We start from the raw sequence: 13,888 nt of genomic DNA on the forward strand, positions 1-13,888 counted from the left end.
AGTGAACCCGATATTTATTTAAAATAAGATAAATTCCAAAGTAGATGAATCCGGTAGTAAAAAATACCAAAAAGACATTTCATCACATTTACACAAACTGCCTTCGAATAATACGAGATAAAATGGGTCATATCTAGAATAACTAATTCTCAGATCTCTGCATTACTCAGTGATGCTGAAAATTTCACTGCGAGAAGAGTCAAAAGTTTTAATTTCGACGATTTATCGGGTGATTCGCTGTTTAAAGATATAGACAGTAGTTTCTCTCTTTAATTGTTTTCTCTCTTTAAAAGTTTGCAATGATCGGTGTTTTTCAATTTATAATTAAAAAATATAAACCAGTAAACCCAACATTGGATATAGGTACTTAAGCTATGTACCTAGATAAATTAAACTTTTTTAAGTGCAAAAAAATCTATAAACCAAATTCAATAAATATTAAATAAGTTTAATATTTTTAGAATCAATAAACTAGTATTTCTTGCTGAATAAGGATTAACCTTATTTCCTGAACTTCCTATCGCAAAGTGATTTGCGAATCTCTCAGGAAAGATAATAAAAGAGCGACGTGACCCAGCGCCATCCGGATATTATTTGAAAGCATTTTTATCGCGTTAATCTTTCCATATTTTCCGATAGCTTGCCCTAAATTCTAGACTGATTAAGCGAAAAAGCTGTGCGAATTATTTTTAGTAACTATATATGTTAGAGGCCTAGTATGATAGAGTCTTGTATACCCCATGAATAAACATTCAATGAGGTCAAATCTGAAAATCTTAATGGCACCCTCGGACAAATCAAGAATATCCAAAATTAAACAATTCTCACATTTATCGCACAGTTAAAAAAAGATATTAATTTCTTATAATCTTTCGGTTCTTTTACGAAAAATTTAACTTTTAGTTTATGAACGCAGTTTAAATATGTCAAAAAATACATATTCAGGTATATCAGGTACATGACCCACAATCCCATTTTTTATTCAATTTTTAAGATATGGCGCATTGTAAATTTTCGGTGCTAAGTTTTGTATATCATAGATATTCTTTTTTTCTTTTCCAATGGCCTTACCTTGAAGAAGTCAATAAGCAGAAACAAAGGTTGTTTTTATTTAAAAACGGTACTTACTTTAAAAACATGCCCCGCATTCGCAACCTTTTTGTAAAACAGTATACTTTAAAAGTCATAAAATACCTTTTTTTAATAATTTTTTCTTTCATTTTTTTATTAAAATTGTCTGCATTATTAAATAAAAAAATAGTTTTAGTGCCCTACTAGACACTGCACATTACTGCCCTACTAGAAGTTCTAGAGCGGTTTTATCAGCTTTTTGACAATACTCCAAATAATAATCAAAAATTGTACACAAATTGTATGATGATATTTTCTTTCAATTATTGTAGTGTAAAAAATTACTTAACACCTTTTTTAACTGAAAACCTTAGCCCAAAATTGCTTGGTTTCTAGGAGCTAAAGGGTTTAGGCGCTAGATAGTTAACTTGCTTGTAGTTAAGAATTAAGTTATTTTATTGATGCTCATGCTACAATCATGCAAGGTTTATATTTCATAATAACATAAATTAAAATCACCACAACATAACGAAAAAAAAAAAGTATCTTAACAGCATATTTTGACATTTAAACATATACTAAATGACACAATATACAGAGAAAAATTCACCATTTTTTAGCTATAACATCGAATATCTATAAATTGTGACATGATGAGCAAATTTAGACTCCCAATTCCGTATATAGGCAAAAAATTACTTTGAACATAGCTCTTCTTTGTTCTACAACAACTTTGACCTATGTATTAGATTAAAATTAACAATAATCTAATCAATCTAATATTAATCTAATCAACAATTTAAATATTCTTTTTTTAAAACAAAACTTACCCAGCGGGATAGGCTACAATTCCATTGTTATCATTAGCTAATGCTGCATTGCTAGGAACTGTTACCCCCAAGACTTTTTCTAGCTTAATCTGAAACAAAGAAACGTGCAGATGTTAGTATTTAAATGTGTGCCATATATGCATAAATCGGTCAAGTCTGCTATAAGATGCATGAGATAATGTTATGCGCTAAGGACAAATACCGACTCTATTAAAAAAAATTTTAATGGTTTATCAGTAGGCGTCAAGAGAATTTATTAGGGAAATGTGACCCATACGATAATGTTGTTAATCCACTGTTATTTCAGAAATTGATAGTGTCACTAGTTAAAAGAGTTAAAACCCACGTAAATGGATAAATTAAGTAAGAAAAGAATAAATGATTTATGTCTAAATCAATTTGTGTAGGTCATTGGTAAAAATATATCGAATTTTTCGATGTCATATTTTATGAAACGGCAATATTTTATCTATTAGCTTGTTTGATTGCATAACTTAAGTGTATACGATTCTGATTTTTGTTTTCATCTTTAACTTGATTACATTTTTTATTCAGTTATTTAGATCTAAGATTAATCGAAGTTACAAAATATTTTTTCTTTTCTTGAATCACGTTGGTCAAATCAGATTATTCACTGTCGCTCTGAAGCCACGATATTTGTCTACGTCCTGCTGACCTTCGACCCTCTATATTCCTCTAAGGGATAAGTTGAAGAAAGTGATCTTTTCAGTCCAGTTCAGAGATCTATTAGAATCTTTGATATGTCGCAGATGCCGCACTAACTAGTCCGTGCGCCTATGTCGTATTTATTGTCGCATGATATACATGTTTAAATGGCAAAATTTTATATAGTTAATCTATAAAATCATTTTAAATATGCGTAAAACCCCATGTTTTACACTATTTTTTATTTTTCTTTCAAAAATGTCCATTTTTAGAAAGAAAAGAATATCAAAAAATTGACCGCGGACTAAAATCCAAGCATCTTACAAATATTTTAAACACTTCCAGCACTCACAGACTTCTCACCTCTTTTTAGTCAGTCTATTAAACAAAGATAAAACACCTGCGTTCTGGTGATTCCTACTTCAGGTTGTGCAAGTGATTGTGTATCTCTTTCTATCCCACTGATTTTGAGGATTACGGGGCCGTACTCAAATAAATTTTTTGGCTGTTTTTGTATTACTTTCGTCGTGTTTTTAAAGAGATCTTTAAGGATGAGCCTATCACCTTTAATAGTTGGGAAGGGGGCTATGTGAGGTTATTATTATTTGATAGGTTTTGCCGGTTTGGCTTTTTATACGTTTATGGAAGTGTATTTTTTTTATTTGTGTTTGTGGATTTGTTTTGGTATTATACCTAAGACCTTAAAATGTTTCGACCCTAGGAAAATAGACAGGAAAATTTGGCAAATGAAGAGGAAAGTGTTTGTGCGGGCTTATGGAGACAATAACATTTGTGATGAAAACAATAAGAGTGATCTGGACAGTGATTTAGACTTACATAGTTCTGATAGTTCATTGTCTAGTGTTAAGGAAGCAAAAAGAAGCAAGGGAAGTAGAATCTACAGGGGAAAGTCAAGCAGTTTTAAAACGTAATTGTTTAAATAGACGCCAAACAAATGTATCTAATTGTCTATAACAATCTAAGGAATAATCCTCAGTTCACAAATGATTGTAGTGCTTTGCAAAAAAACAGCGTGTTTAACAGGGATTCCCTATAGTACAATATGCTATTTTGTAAAATGATATACCTGAGATGCGAAGATACCTGATAAAACTTGGATTTAATCTTAAGATGGTTAACAAAAGAGCTGCTGTAATGGAATTGTCAGGTGGCGTATAGAATATTTGGAGAAAATTAAAAAATTTTGGGAGGAAGAAAGATGCATATATTATTTAGCTGAAACATGGTATGATACATTTATGATTTCCATTCTCTAGGAAAAATTCCCTTTTTTGCCATAATAAGAAAAACATATTTTTATTAATTAATTAAACAAGTTTAAAGTTTTGTTTTTTTTAGCTTGCTGTCCTGTTGTCCTTCAGCGATACTTTAATTGCTCTTAGGACTCTACCGTATAATTCCTTGTATTTTGCATTATCCATTTGCATTATTTTAGTATTTCTGTATTGTCTTATTTCATTCCATAAGTTCCGGGATAGAGTTATCATCCATTGTTGGCCTTTTACTATCCCATCCGTTGTTAGTTCTTCTTCTGTGACAGAGATTATACATATTTGAATTTTATTCCACAGCTCTTCTATTTCTATTTCGCGGTTGCTGTTTCCAGATATAACGTTGAGTTCCTTGTTTAGTCTCTCTTTTATTTGTTGGACTTCGTCTTGCGCATGTCAGCAATTTTTGAGAGATTCTTTTTGTTTTGTTTTTTAGTCTAAGTTTAGTACGAGCTAGTAGTAGGTTGTGATCTGATGGTACGTTCGCGCCTGGCGTCGCTTTACAAGAAATAACCGCGTTGCGGTATCTTCTGTTTATCCTCATAAATTCGATTGAATTCCTTACGATTCTATTGTTTTCAACTGGGAACCTCCAATTATATAGTCTTCTGGGAGACGTAGTTTAAAAAAGGTGTTCATGATTATGATGTCCATGTCTTGGCAGAATTCTATTAATCTTTTTCCTTTCTCATTATCAAACCACCCAACACATCGTCAACCTTTCCCTGTTCAATCTTAGCGTGCTGGTCTCCTAAAATTTTGATAACTTCTTCCTTCTTTGGGTACTGGAGAGCAGCTCTAAAATGTTCGTACAACTCCTCTATTTCTTGTTCATTGTTTTGGGATGTCGGTACGTATGACTGTATGATGTCAAAGTCAAACGGCCTTGATTTTGACCAACGCGTGTCTGATTATAATAGAGATGAATCCTTTTACGGTGATGTTGGTTTGAATATAAGAAATCATTACTACTCCGTTTCTGTCTCTGGTGGTGTTATCACCAAAAAAATATATGTGGCGTTCGTTTAAGATGCAATGGCCGTAATTTGGTCATCTTGTATTACTGCATCATAGTATGTCGATTTGAAGTCATTTCATCTCCTTTACTATATTTGACGTCTTTGTGGCTTAGTACATACTTTGTAAATTCCACATAGTTCTTTCTTGGTTCATTTTGAAGAAATCATTTAAAAACCAGGGGATTCTAAGCATCTCTCTCCCCCGTTTAAGGGAATCCCGGAACTGAACTTCCGTTGCTTGATTTTGTGCCTCGATTGTGAACTTGGCGAATATATGTATTTAAGGTAGCTTTCCGTTTTTGACAATATAAACTCCTGGACAAAATTATCGCACCACTTGAGAGTTTTTAGAGATTTTTTTAATAAAGATAAAAAAATAAGCAAACTTATAAGCATTGTTAACTATGCATTATTAATTAACAAAAACAATTATATTCTATTTAACAAAACGAGATTTAAGTAACTAAATTCAATACAAGGAAAAGCATCGATTTTGACTAACTTCAATTTTGATACAAAAATAAAACAATAGACCCATAATGAATTCTTAATAACGTGTATTGCCACCTCTAGCTGCAATGACCGCTTGAAGTCTTCGCAGCATTCCTCGTATCAAATTATGAAAACTTTCCTGCGGATGTATTCTCACTCCTCACGAGCAGCATGTTCCATGATAAAGCATAAACATAGTTTTTGTCCAGTTCTGCTTTTTATACGAGAAAAGATATTATAACTGTTTTAACTGATATTTATTTTTATTTAAATTTTCTTGACAAAATAATTAGTGGTGCGATAATTTTGTCCAGGAGTTTATTTTCAGCTGCTCTTGCGTGGAGAACAGATGTTGTCAGATTACCGCTCATAACATAAAGGCCGTCGTTTCGTAGGTGTTGTATATTTCATTTTCTCGATACCCCATATCTGGAAGGCACTCCCCTATCCACCACCTAGAGAGGGGTCCGATGGAGGACTAGCAAACCAATACGGACAAACTATTTCAGGAAAAAATAAAAGATACTAAAAGAGGATTTGCAAATAAAGTGAAAAAAAAAACAATTAAATATTAAAAAAATATGAATTAACTTTGCTCTAATTAAATGCATAATTAAAATGTATACGACTCTCATCGATTTTCATAAAAAAGCCAACTTCTGAACAAAAAATTTTGCAGTTTCTAACTAGTTCTTAAAAAAAAATTACAATTAATTTCGTTAAATAATATGTGGATAACAGGTAATTAGTTAAAAGCAGTGAATAAGGTTCCAAAATATTTAGGAAATAAACAAAAAATTAATGAAAAAAGAAACAGACTTAAAAATTTAAGTCGATTTATTATAATTTTAATAATTTCGAAGTCGAAATTTTTAAAGCCGAATTTAAAAAAAAATACTCTATTCATATTTTTTACCATACTTAAAGAATAAAGTTATTAAAATGAATTTTATTATAATCAAATGCAAATTTGTAATTTAAATGTTTGACCCTCATTTCTTTAAGAAAAAAATATTTCCTTTTATTTTATTTATTATATAAAGTTATTTAATAAAAATTTAATTTCTTGATATCTTATCACGATCTTAATTTTAGTAAGCCAAATAAATTAAAAAAAGTACCTAAATATATACCGGGTGACACAGAAAACAGGGAACACACCGCATTTGCTACTTTTTGTTTTATACTCACAGAAAAAATATTTTTTTTTTAATTTTAAAATAAAATGTCATGATTGCGTTAAATGTTTTAATTTTTAATCAAGAAATCATAGAAAAATAGTTTTCATTGCATTTTATGACCTAAATCTTTCTTTCGCCTATTTAAAATGTCCAAACCATTAGAGTAATTGGCATTTACTTTATTTTTTTTTAAATAGCACATTATTGGGAACAACCACTTTTAAAATGCGATTTCTTTTTTCCCAATAATTTGATATGATTATTTTTTTAATCGCTTGATAAATAAGCCCAATATATATTATTTGGCTTAAAGATGCATAATTTAAATGTACGTGATTATCATCTATGAAGAAATAGTATGTGGTTTTTGCTAGTGAATAAATGAATGATAAAATGAGTTTCTTTCCTACTTTCAATACTCTTATGTGAATAAATATATTATAAATTTACAGTTAAATTGTTTGAGCAATTTTTTTACTAAATGTTATCAACGTTAGTTCCTCTTTTTAAGATTTCCTTTGGTTGTGTTTACCATACCGAAATCACTGTATTTTTATTTTTGTAGTTGAAGATAGTTGTTGAGGCTTTCTTTTGCTATGTTCTGGCTTGCCTCAAGATAATCATTCCCTGTCCAAGGTCTTTCCGGGAGATGTATAACAGATCTTGAATTTTGGGTCCCGGGCATGTTCATTTGTTTTCTAGTTTTCGTGTCGAATTTTCCGATCCATCACCACATCCATCGTGTTCTTTTACTTTTAACTATTTGCAAGCTTCGTATTAGTCTAGTGCCCGTATTATTGTTTCAAGGTCAATGTCTACGTGTTCTAACTGTATTAGCTTTCCCTTTTGTAAGGTTGCTTTCGCACACTTGTCAAGGCCGAATACCATTTTGATACTGTCGTAATTCAGAAACACACTTTTCTGGAACGCACTTACTTCAGGAATACTCTTTTATGTCAGGAACAAACTTTTTATTGACAACGCCAAACCTTTAATCTAGCTCGCGTTGCCTGTCGGTTAATTGTTTCCAAGACAAATAACAAAACTACCATAAAATATGGAAATTTTTAGAATTTTCTACATTATTTTTTCCGACCAATAGTCAAAAAGCAAGCAATTATACAAATTCTAGAAAATTTAAAATATAAAGATTTGCAATAACAGATTCCAAATGCAAAGCCCCAACAAGATGAACTACTAAAAACTAGACACTTTCGGCGAAAATAGTAAACTAAAGTAGAACCCCAAATAAATTTAACTACTTAAACTATAAAATATAAATTATATAATATAATTAAACTATATAATATATCAACTTAAACTATAAAATACGAACAAAACAGAACAAAAACTAGGAACATAATTAAGCCGCAAAGTTCAGCCAGTAAAACCATTCTCTCACTTTTTTCAGGGTCTTACTAACTCCAAGATGTCCTCCGCCAACACCGCCATGGACAGCTTCAAAAACTTCTGGAATCTGTTTTCGAGAAAGGATTGTCAGATATGTATTTTTTCCATTTACGCTCTCCCAGACTCTTTTTAACAATCCATATTGTATAGGCAACAAATTCCATTGAGACCAGTAAGCTTTAAGTTTCAGAGATTTGTCAGAAATATCTTTCCAATCTGGCCGTGAAATTTCTCTAAAGTTCAGTTCCTAAAAAATGCCAAATACTGGGTCATCACACTAATCCTGGATTAAACTAATGGATTAAACTGATGGATTAAGCTGCTTCTTTAGGACTGTTAAGGTCAATATGATGACAAGCAAATATCTCTGGATATTGTTTTGGTTCCTTATTAGAATAATGTTAAGATGTTTTAATGCGAGGTCTTCTAGATAAAGCATCGGCGTTTTGGTGCTAATCGCATATTTGATGTGCTCAGTGCTCTTTTTAGCTCTTCTTGAAACACTTCTTCACAATCTGCTGACCGACTAAATACCATTTTGTCCTCCAGGAGTGTATGTAGAGGTTTTAAAAGGTTGGCAAAATATCCTACAAACTTTCTGTAATAAGTACAAAGGCCCAGAAAGCTTCTTAGCTAATGTTTGTTAGTGGGCCGTGGCTAATTTTCGATTGCTTCTACTTTATCTGAATCAATCTTGACATCACTTTCGGATATTCATGGCCGTATATATTTTTAAAAAGTAGAAAAAAACTAATAAATAAGAAAATATTTAGAAATTTTACATAACTAGTAGATATCTATAACACATTAACTAAAATTGCATTTATGAAGTGATCCAGATGACCTGATATTATTTTATTCGCTTTATTGCATTCATTTAGTAGTAAAAATCAGAATTAATTTTTACTATTGAATGAACCTAATAAAGCGAATAAAAACAAATGCCTAAATTAAATAATCTCACTGACCGTACCCAAAGCAATAAAGCGAAATGCCAAATATTTAGAAAGGCGTATAAATAAGCACGTTAATATTTTCCGGATTTCCTTATACGGTGATGTTCCATGAAAATAAAATAAATTGTTTTAGTGCTTCACGGTTATCGAGCACAAGATGAGAAATAATATTCAGTGATTAAATATTTAAAAAAAACACCAGAAGAACGTAGAGTGGAATAGAAAATACAGAGGCCGCTAAATCCTCGTATGTACCACCTGTATGCTCACGATTTTCAGCAATAGGAATGAAAAAAAAATTTAAATGAAATGTCAACGTCAATATTGACTGGACAAAACTGTTCTATGCAAGATCTGCCAAAAATTTGGGATTAGGATCTAAAGAACACCTAAAATTAATATTTCGACAAACTTTTTTGACATTGGAGTCACTTTATAAAAGTCGGCATCTATTAAATATTGCCCTGCGTAAAAGAATAGGTGATTCTCTAGTTTTGCCCATGTTACGGTTTTTATTAGGATTTGGAAAGCAAAATGCGTATCCAAGTAGTTCGATTCATATATGGAATTAAAAATCTTCATTGCGTGTCCCACTTGTATTCCAATATTAATTAGCTCAAAATGGAAAAGCGTAGACTCTTAGACCAGCTCCAAATTCTCTTTAGAAGCGACTCACTTTCCGAGCAAATTTTTGTATTTTTTATAAGTTGTTATAAAAAATACAAAATATGTGTATATATATGTTTTATATATATTATAGGTTTTAAAGTGGGATGATAGGTTAACCAGGGATCTGGAATAACTTTATAGGTTTTCCAAGTTTTTGCGAGCATTATTTATATTTTTCAGGTACTCGACTTAATGCCTTTTGTCTTCTAGGCATACAAGAAATAAAGAAACAATTTTTAATTTATTTCAAACAATTCGTAATTTTTTAGGCATTTCAGAGATCTAAAATGAGTTTCGAGTTTTGCAGGCATTTTTCATATTTTTCAGGTGTCTATGTCATCCAAACTTTTCAGGTAATTTCTAAGTTTATTCCGGGAAGTTTTTTAGGCATTTTTTCATATTTTCCAAATATTTGGTGCAAATTGTGTGTTTTCCAATTATTTAAGAGAGTACTTTAAATTTTATTCCAAGAATTTTGTGAATTTCTATGCTTTCCACGGATCTAGAATAACTCTCAGGTTTTGCAAGCGCTATTCATATTTCCCATGTACTCGACGTAATGATAGTACAGTAGCTACTAAGCTACTACATACTTTGTTCAAATTGATTTTCTTTTAATAAAATACATTTATTATTATTATATTAATTTAATAAAAATAAAATGTGCACATTTAGGTATAAACTTTCGATGGCATTTAAAATGCAATTTATTGCTTCAACTTGCGGTAAAGTGTAATAAAGTGATGTGAAGACAAAAACATAATACCACGCGTACATTTCTCGCAAAATGATGCTTTCACTTTTTTCATTGTTTCTAACACATTCATTATCCGCAATTAATCGTTTAAAACAATCCTCGGATAAGATCAGTTAATTATATATAAAGTTTTATTATTTCGTTAGTTATTTTTTTCAAATTTACCTTCACCAAGTTTAATATTAAAATCGGTTTAATCCCTATAGTTTTATTTTGATGTTCGATAATGTTTTTATCTAAGGAAAACTTTCCCCTTCTTTCATTTCCATAAATGAAAGTCTATTCAAATATTACTAACGTAAAACAATCACATAAAAAAATTTCTAGATAATTGGAACAAGTTATAATGCAAATCTTAATCTCATCTTAAAATGAATTTAACGAGATATAAATAGGAGGTGTTGACAAATTGCTTATAGCCATTTTTAGATATGACTTAATTATTTGCCGGTTGTTTAAATCGGTAATATATGATATTAAGTATTTTATATTTACTAAATACGCTTTTAATAATTTGAATTCATTTAATTTTACTTATTCCGCAAATATACGAGTATATGTATTTTAATTCCTTTTTCTTATATATTTTAATAGTCTACTTTTTCTTTAAGTTACTCTTAAAATATTTTAAAATTAATTTATTTCACTAATTAATTAATTATTAATTAAGCTGCGAATAATTTATTATTTAGATATTATTTATTTTTTTTCAAAGTAAGTCTCATAACCATTTAAATTATGCATTTCATAACAGAAAACTTAATTTTTATTTTCCTTTTTCAAGTTCAGTGAATTAATCATATTGACTTGACTATTACTTGATAATTGTTAACTTTATAATTACTAAAAATAAGAGTTCCTTAAAATGAAGGATCTTAATTTATCTGAATCTAAAGGATCTGAATTTAAATCTTTGACACAATTGACAATTATTCCAACTATGATGTTTGATTTTTGGTGACAATCATAAGCGGCGGATCTAATCAATTAGTATGCTACAGGCCCAAAATATGTTTATTTACTTTATTTTGGAATTTTCATTTTTTATTTGTTCAATTTTGCCAATGTTTATAACACTTAGTTTTATTCCTGGCTTCTTAACTTGTTTGTTTGCTTTCTTTTTTAATGCATTTTTTGAACTTCTTTTCGCTAATCTTAAGATGGAGATAACATTTAAATTATGCATTTGATGAAAAAAAATTGGAGGAAAACAGAAAGGAAATTAAACAAAAGGAGTTGGAAACTAATCTTTGAGAAAAGTTCGAGACTCTTAAACAGGAGAATTACGAGTTAAAAAAGAAGTAGGTGTTCTAAAAAATAAAGTGGAGCAGCTGGAAAGAAACACTAAAAAATACAATCTACTTTTTTATGGCTTAGAAGAAAACAAAGACGAATCGTTAGACCTGCAACACTACTTACAAGTCATTAAAAATAAAGCACAAATCGACTGCGAATTTTCTGACATAAGGCACTTTTTGCGTTTGAGAAAAGCAGAACCAAATAAAATATGACCCGTACTGGTTGAATTCACAAATTATTTTCTAAATAATGAGATTTTGTAAAATCATAAAAAACTTAAACCATTTAACGTATACGTTTCCAACGATTATACACAGACCGAATACTTGACAGAAAATATTTAAGGTCACAGCTAAAGATTGTTAAAGGAAATAACCGGGACGCTTATATTCAAAACAGAACCTTAGTCCTGAACAGGAACGTATTGACAATAGATGCTATAAGGAAGGACCCATTATTGGTAACCAACGTAACCCAAAAGGAAAAAGAGAAGTCTAATCATAAATGGAAAAACTCCTTAAACACAGGCGAAGAAATAGAAAATCCTACAAAGAAATCTTTAAGAAGTCGAAACAAAGAATAGAATAGCCAAAACGTATTAAAAAAAATATTTTTGTTTAAATGTTTATTTAATGTTAATTTGTAAAACTACATTTAAATATTAGGACGTAGATTTGTTTTATTTATATTGATTTTAGTATATTTCTCCCAACATTTTATTTTTAAACTTGCTGTAACTAAATGGTTCGTGTATAAATCGATGAGTACATTCGAAATTTTAATTATTTAACGCACATTAATGAAACTCATGCTTCTGCAGCTGACTGTCAGAGAACTCTCGATACATTCGATAGATACATAAGCCATAACAATACGTTCGACATATTTCATAACAACATAAATAGCCTAAATTATCACTATAATGAATTGATTGTCACTCTGGAATCACTGCAAATAAATTTTGACTGCATAGTTTTAACAGAAACTCATAAATTGGCCAACTTATCACTGTTGAACATTCCTAACTATAATTTTGGGGCTTTTAATAAAAATGATGAAGTGGTTATTTATATTAAAAACGAGACCAATTTTACTTTTAAAGTCGAGACTTTCATAATAGCAAAATTATTAATTTGGCAGTTTTCTCTCTTATAAATTTCTATCTTATAAAAAATCTACAGGGTGTTTCAAAATTCACTACATATATTTTAAGGGCGTATTCCTGAGGTCAAAATAAGACTTTTTTTCCTATAAACATGGGTCCTAAAATGCACCCCCTTCAAGCTACAGCCATCGCAAAAAGTGTAAAAAAAATCGATTTTTTAAAACTGTGTCTACAGTTTTGCATCAAATTTAACGAAATTTGGAATACCCCCATTGTTTTAGGCGGTCTATTTACTCTTTATCTTAGAAAAGGCGTAAAACTAATTTGAAGGGGTAAACTGAGGGGGTGCACACTTTTGACGGCCAAAATTTTATGTACGCGTACATTTTTTTTAAAATTAAGCTACACAGGAATATGGGCCATACAAAAATCTAAATTTTATGTCTCTTCCATTTTTTTGATAATACGAATAGTTTTTGAGAAAATCACCGATAATAAAAGGCTACCAATAACGTAATAATTAAAATTTAAACAGATAATATTATGTAGTAGGCTGTGACTATTTGTCACAGCATTTTCTAAGCTTACATTTTTTAAGCGCCACGACATTTAACAATAAATAGGTAGACTGGTTTTGCTATTGTTGAAACTTTGTTATTGAGGTTTTTTCAATATATTGATGAACATTTATTTACATTAAAGAATGACGGTATAAAAATACAAAAATTGGTTAAAAAATTATTTAACATTTATTAATATAATAATTAATTATTTTTTAAATAAACAATAAACTTCTGAGAAAAAAATATTTTTTTTTAATAAAAAGTACTCGAAATGCGCACCCCCCGCTGCAATACAAGCCTCTATTCGTCTTCTCATAGATTGTCTTACTCGCTCTAAAATTCCGGGAGTATTTCTTATTGTTTTAAAGGCATCAATAATTCTTTGCCTTAGGACCTCGAGCGAAGGCACTTGACCAGGATTATAGACGAGGCTTTTTACATATCCCCAGAAAAAAAATTCAGAGGATTGCAGTCCGGGGAGCATGGAGGCCTTGGTATTGGGCCTGCTCTACCAATCCATCTCTCAGAAAACACAAAGTTCAAATAGTCACGCACGGTTATACGGAAATGAGGGGGGG

General features: G+C 30.3%; 1 protein-coding gene across 6 annotated transcripts in view; it reads right to left on the minus strand.

Annotated features, from left to right (window-relative positions):
- LOC126738571 (uncharacterized) overlaps nt 1-13,888 on the minus strand; it is a 263,439-nt gene that overhangs the window by 153,118 nt on the left and 96,433 nt on the right. For all 6 annotated transcript variants that reach the window (XM_050443968.1, XM_050443967.1, XM_050443962.1 and 3 more), the window contains one exon: nt 1,902-1,990. In XM_050443968.1, coding sequence (XP_050299925.1) covers nt 1,902-1,990 — 89 coding nt within the window. The remainder of the gene's footprint in view (nt 1-1,901; nt 1,991-13,888) is intronic.

This window comes from Anthonomus grandis, chromosome 7 (assembly GCF_022605725.1).
Source record: "Anthonomus grandis grandis chromosome 7, icAntGran1.3, whole genome shotgun sequence".
Classification (NCBI taxonomy): Eukaryota; Metazoa; Arthropoda; class Insecta; order Coleoptera; family Curculionidae; genus Anthonomus; species Anthonomus grandis.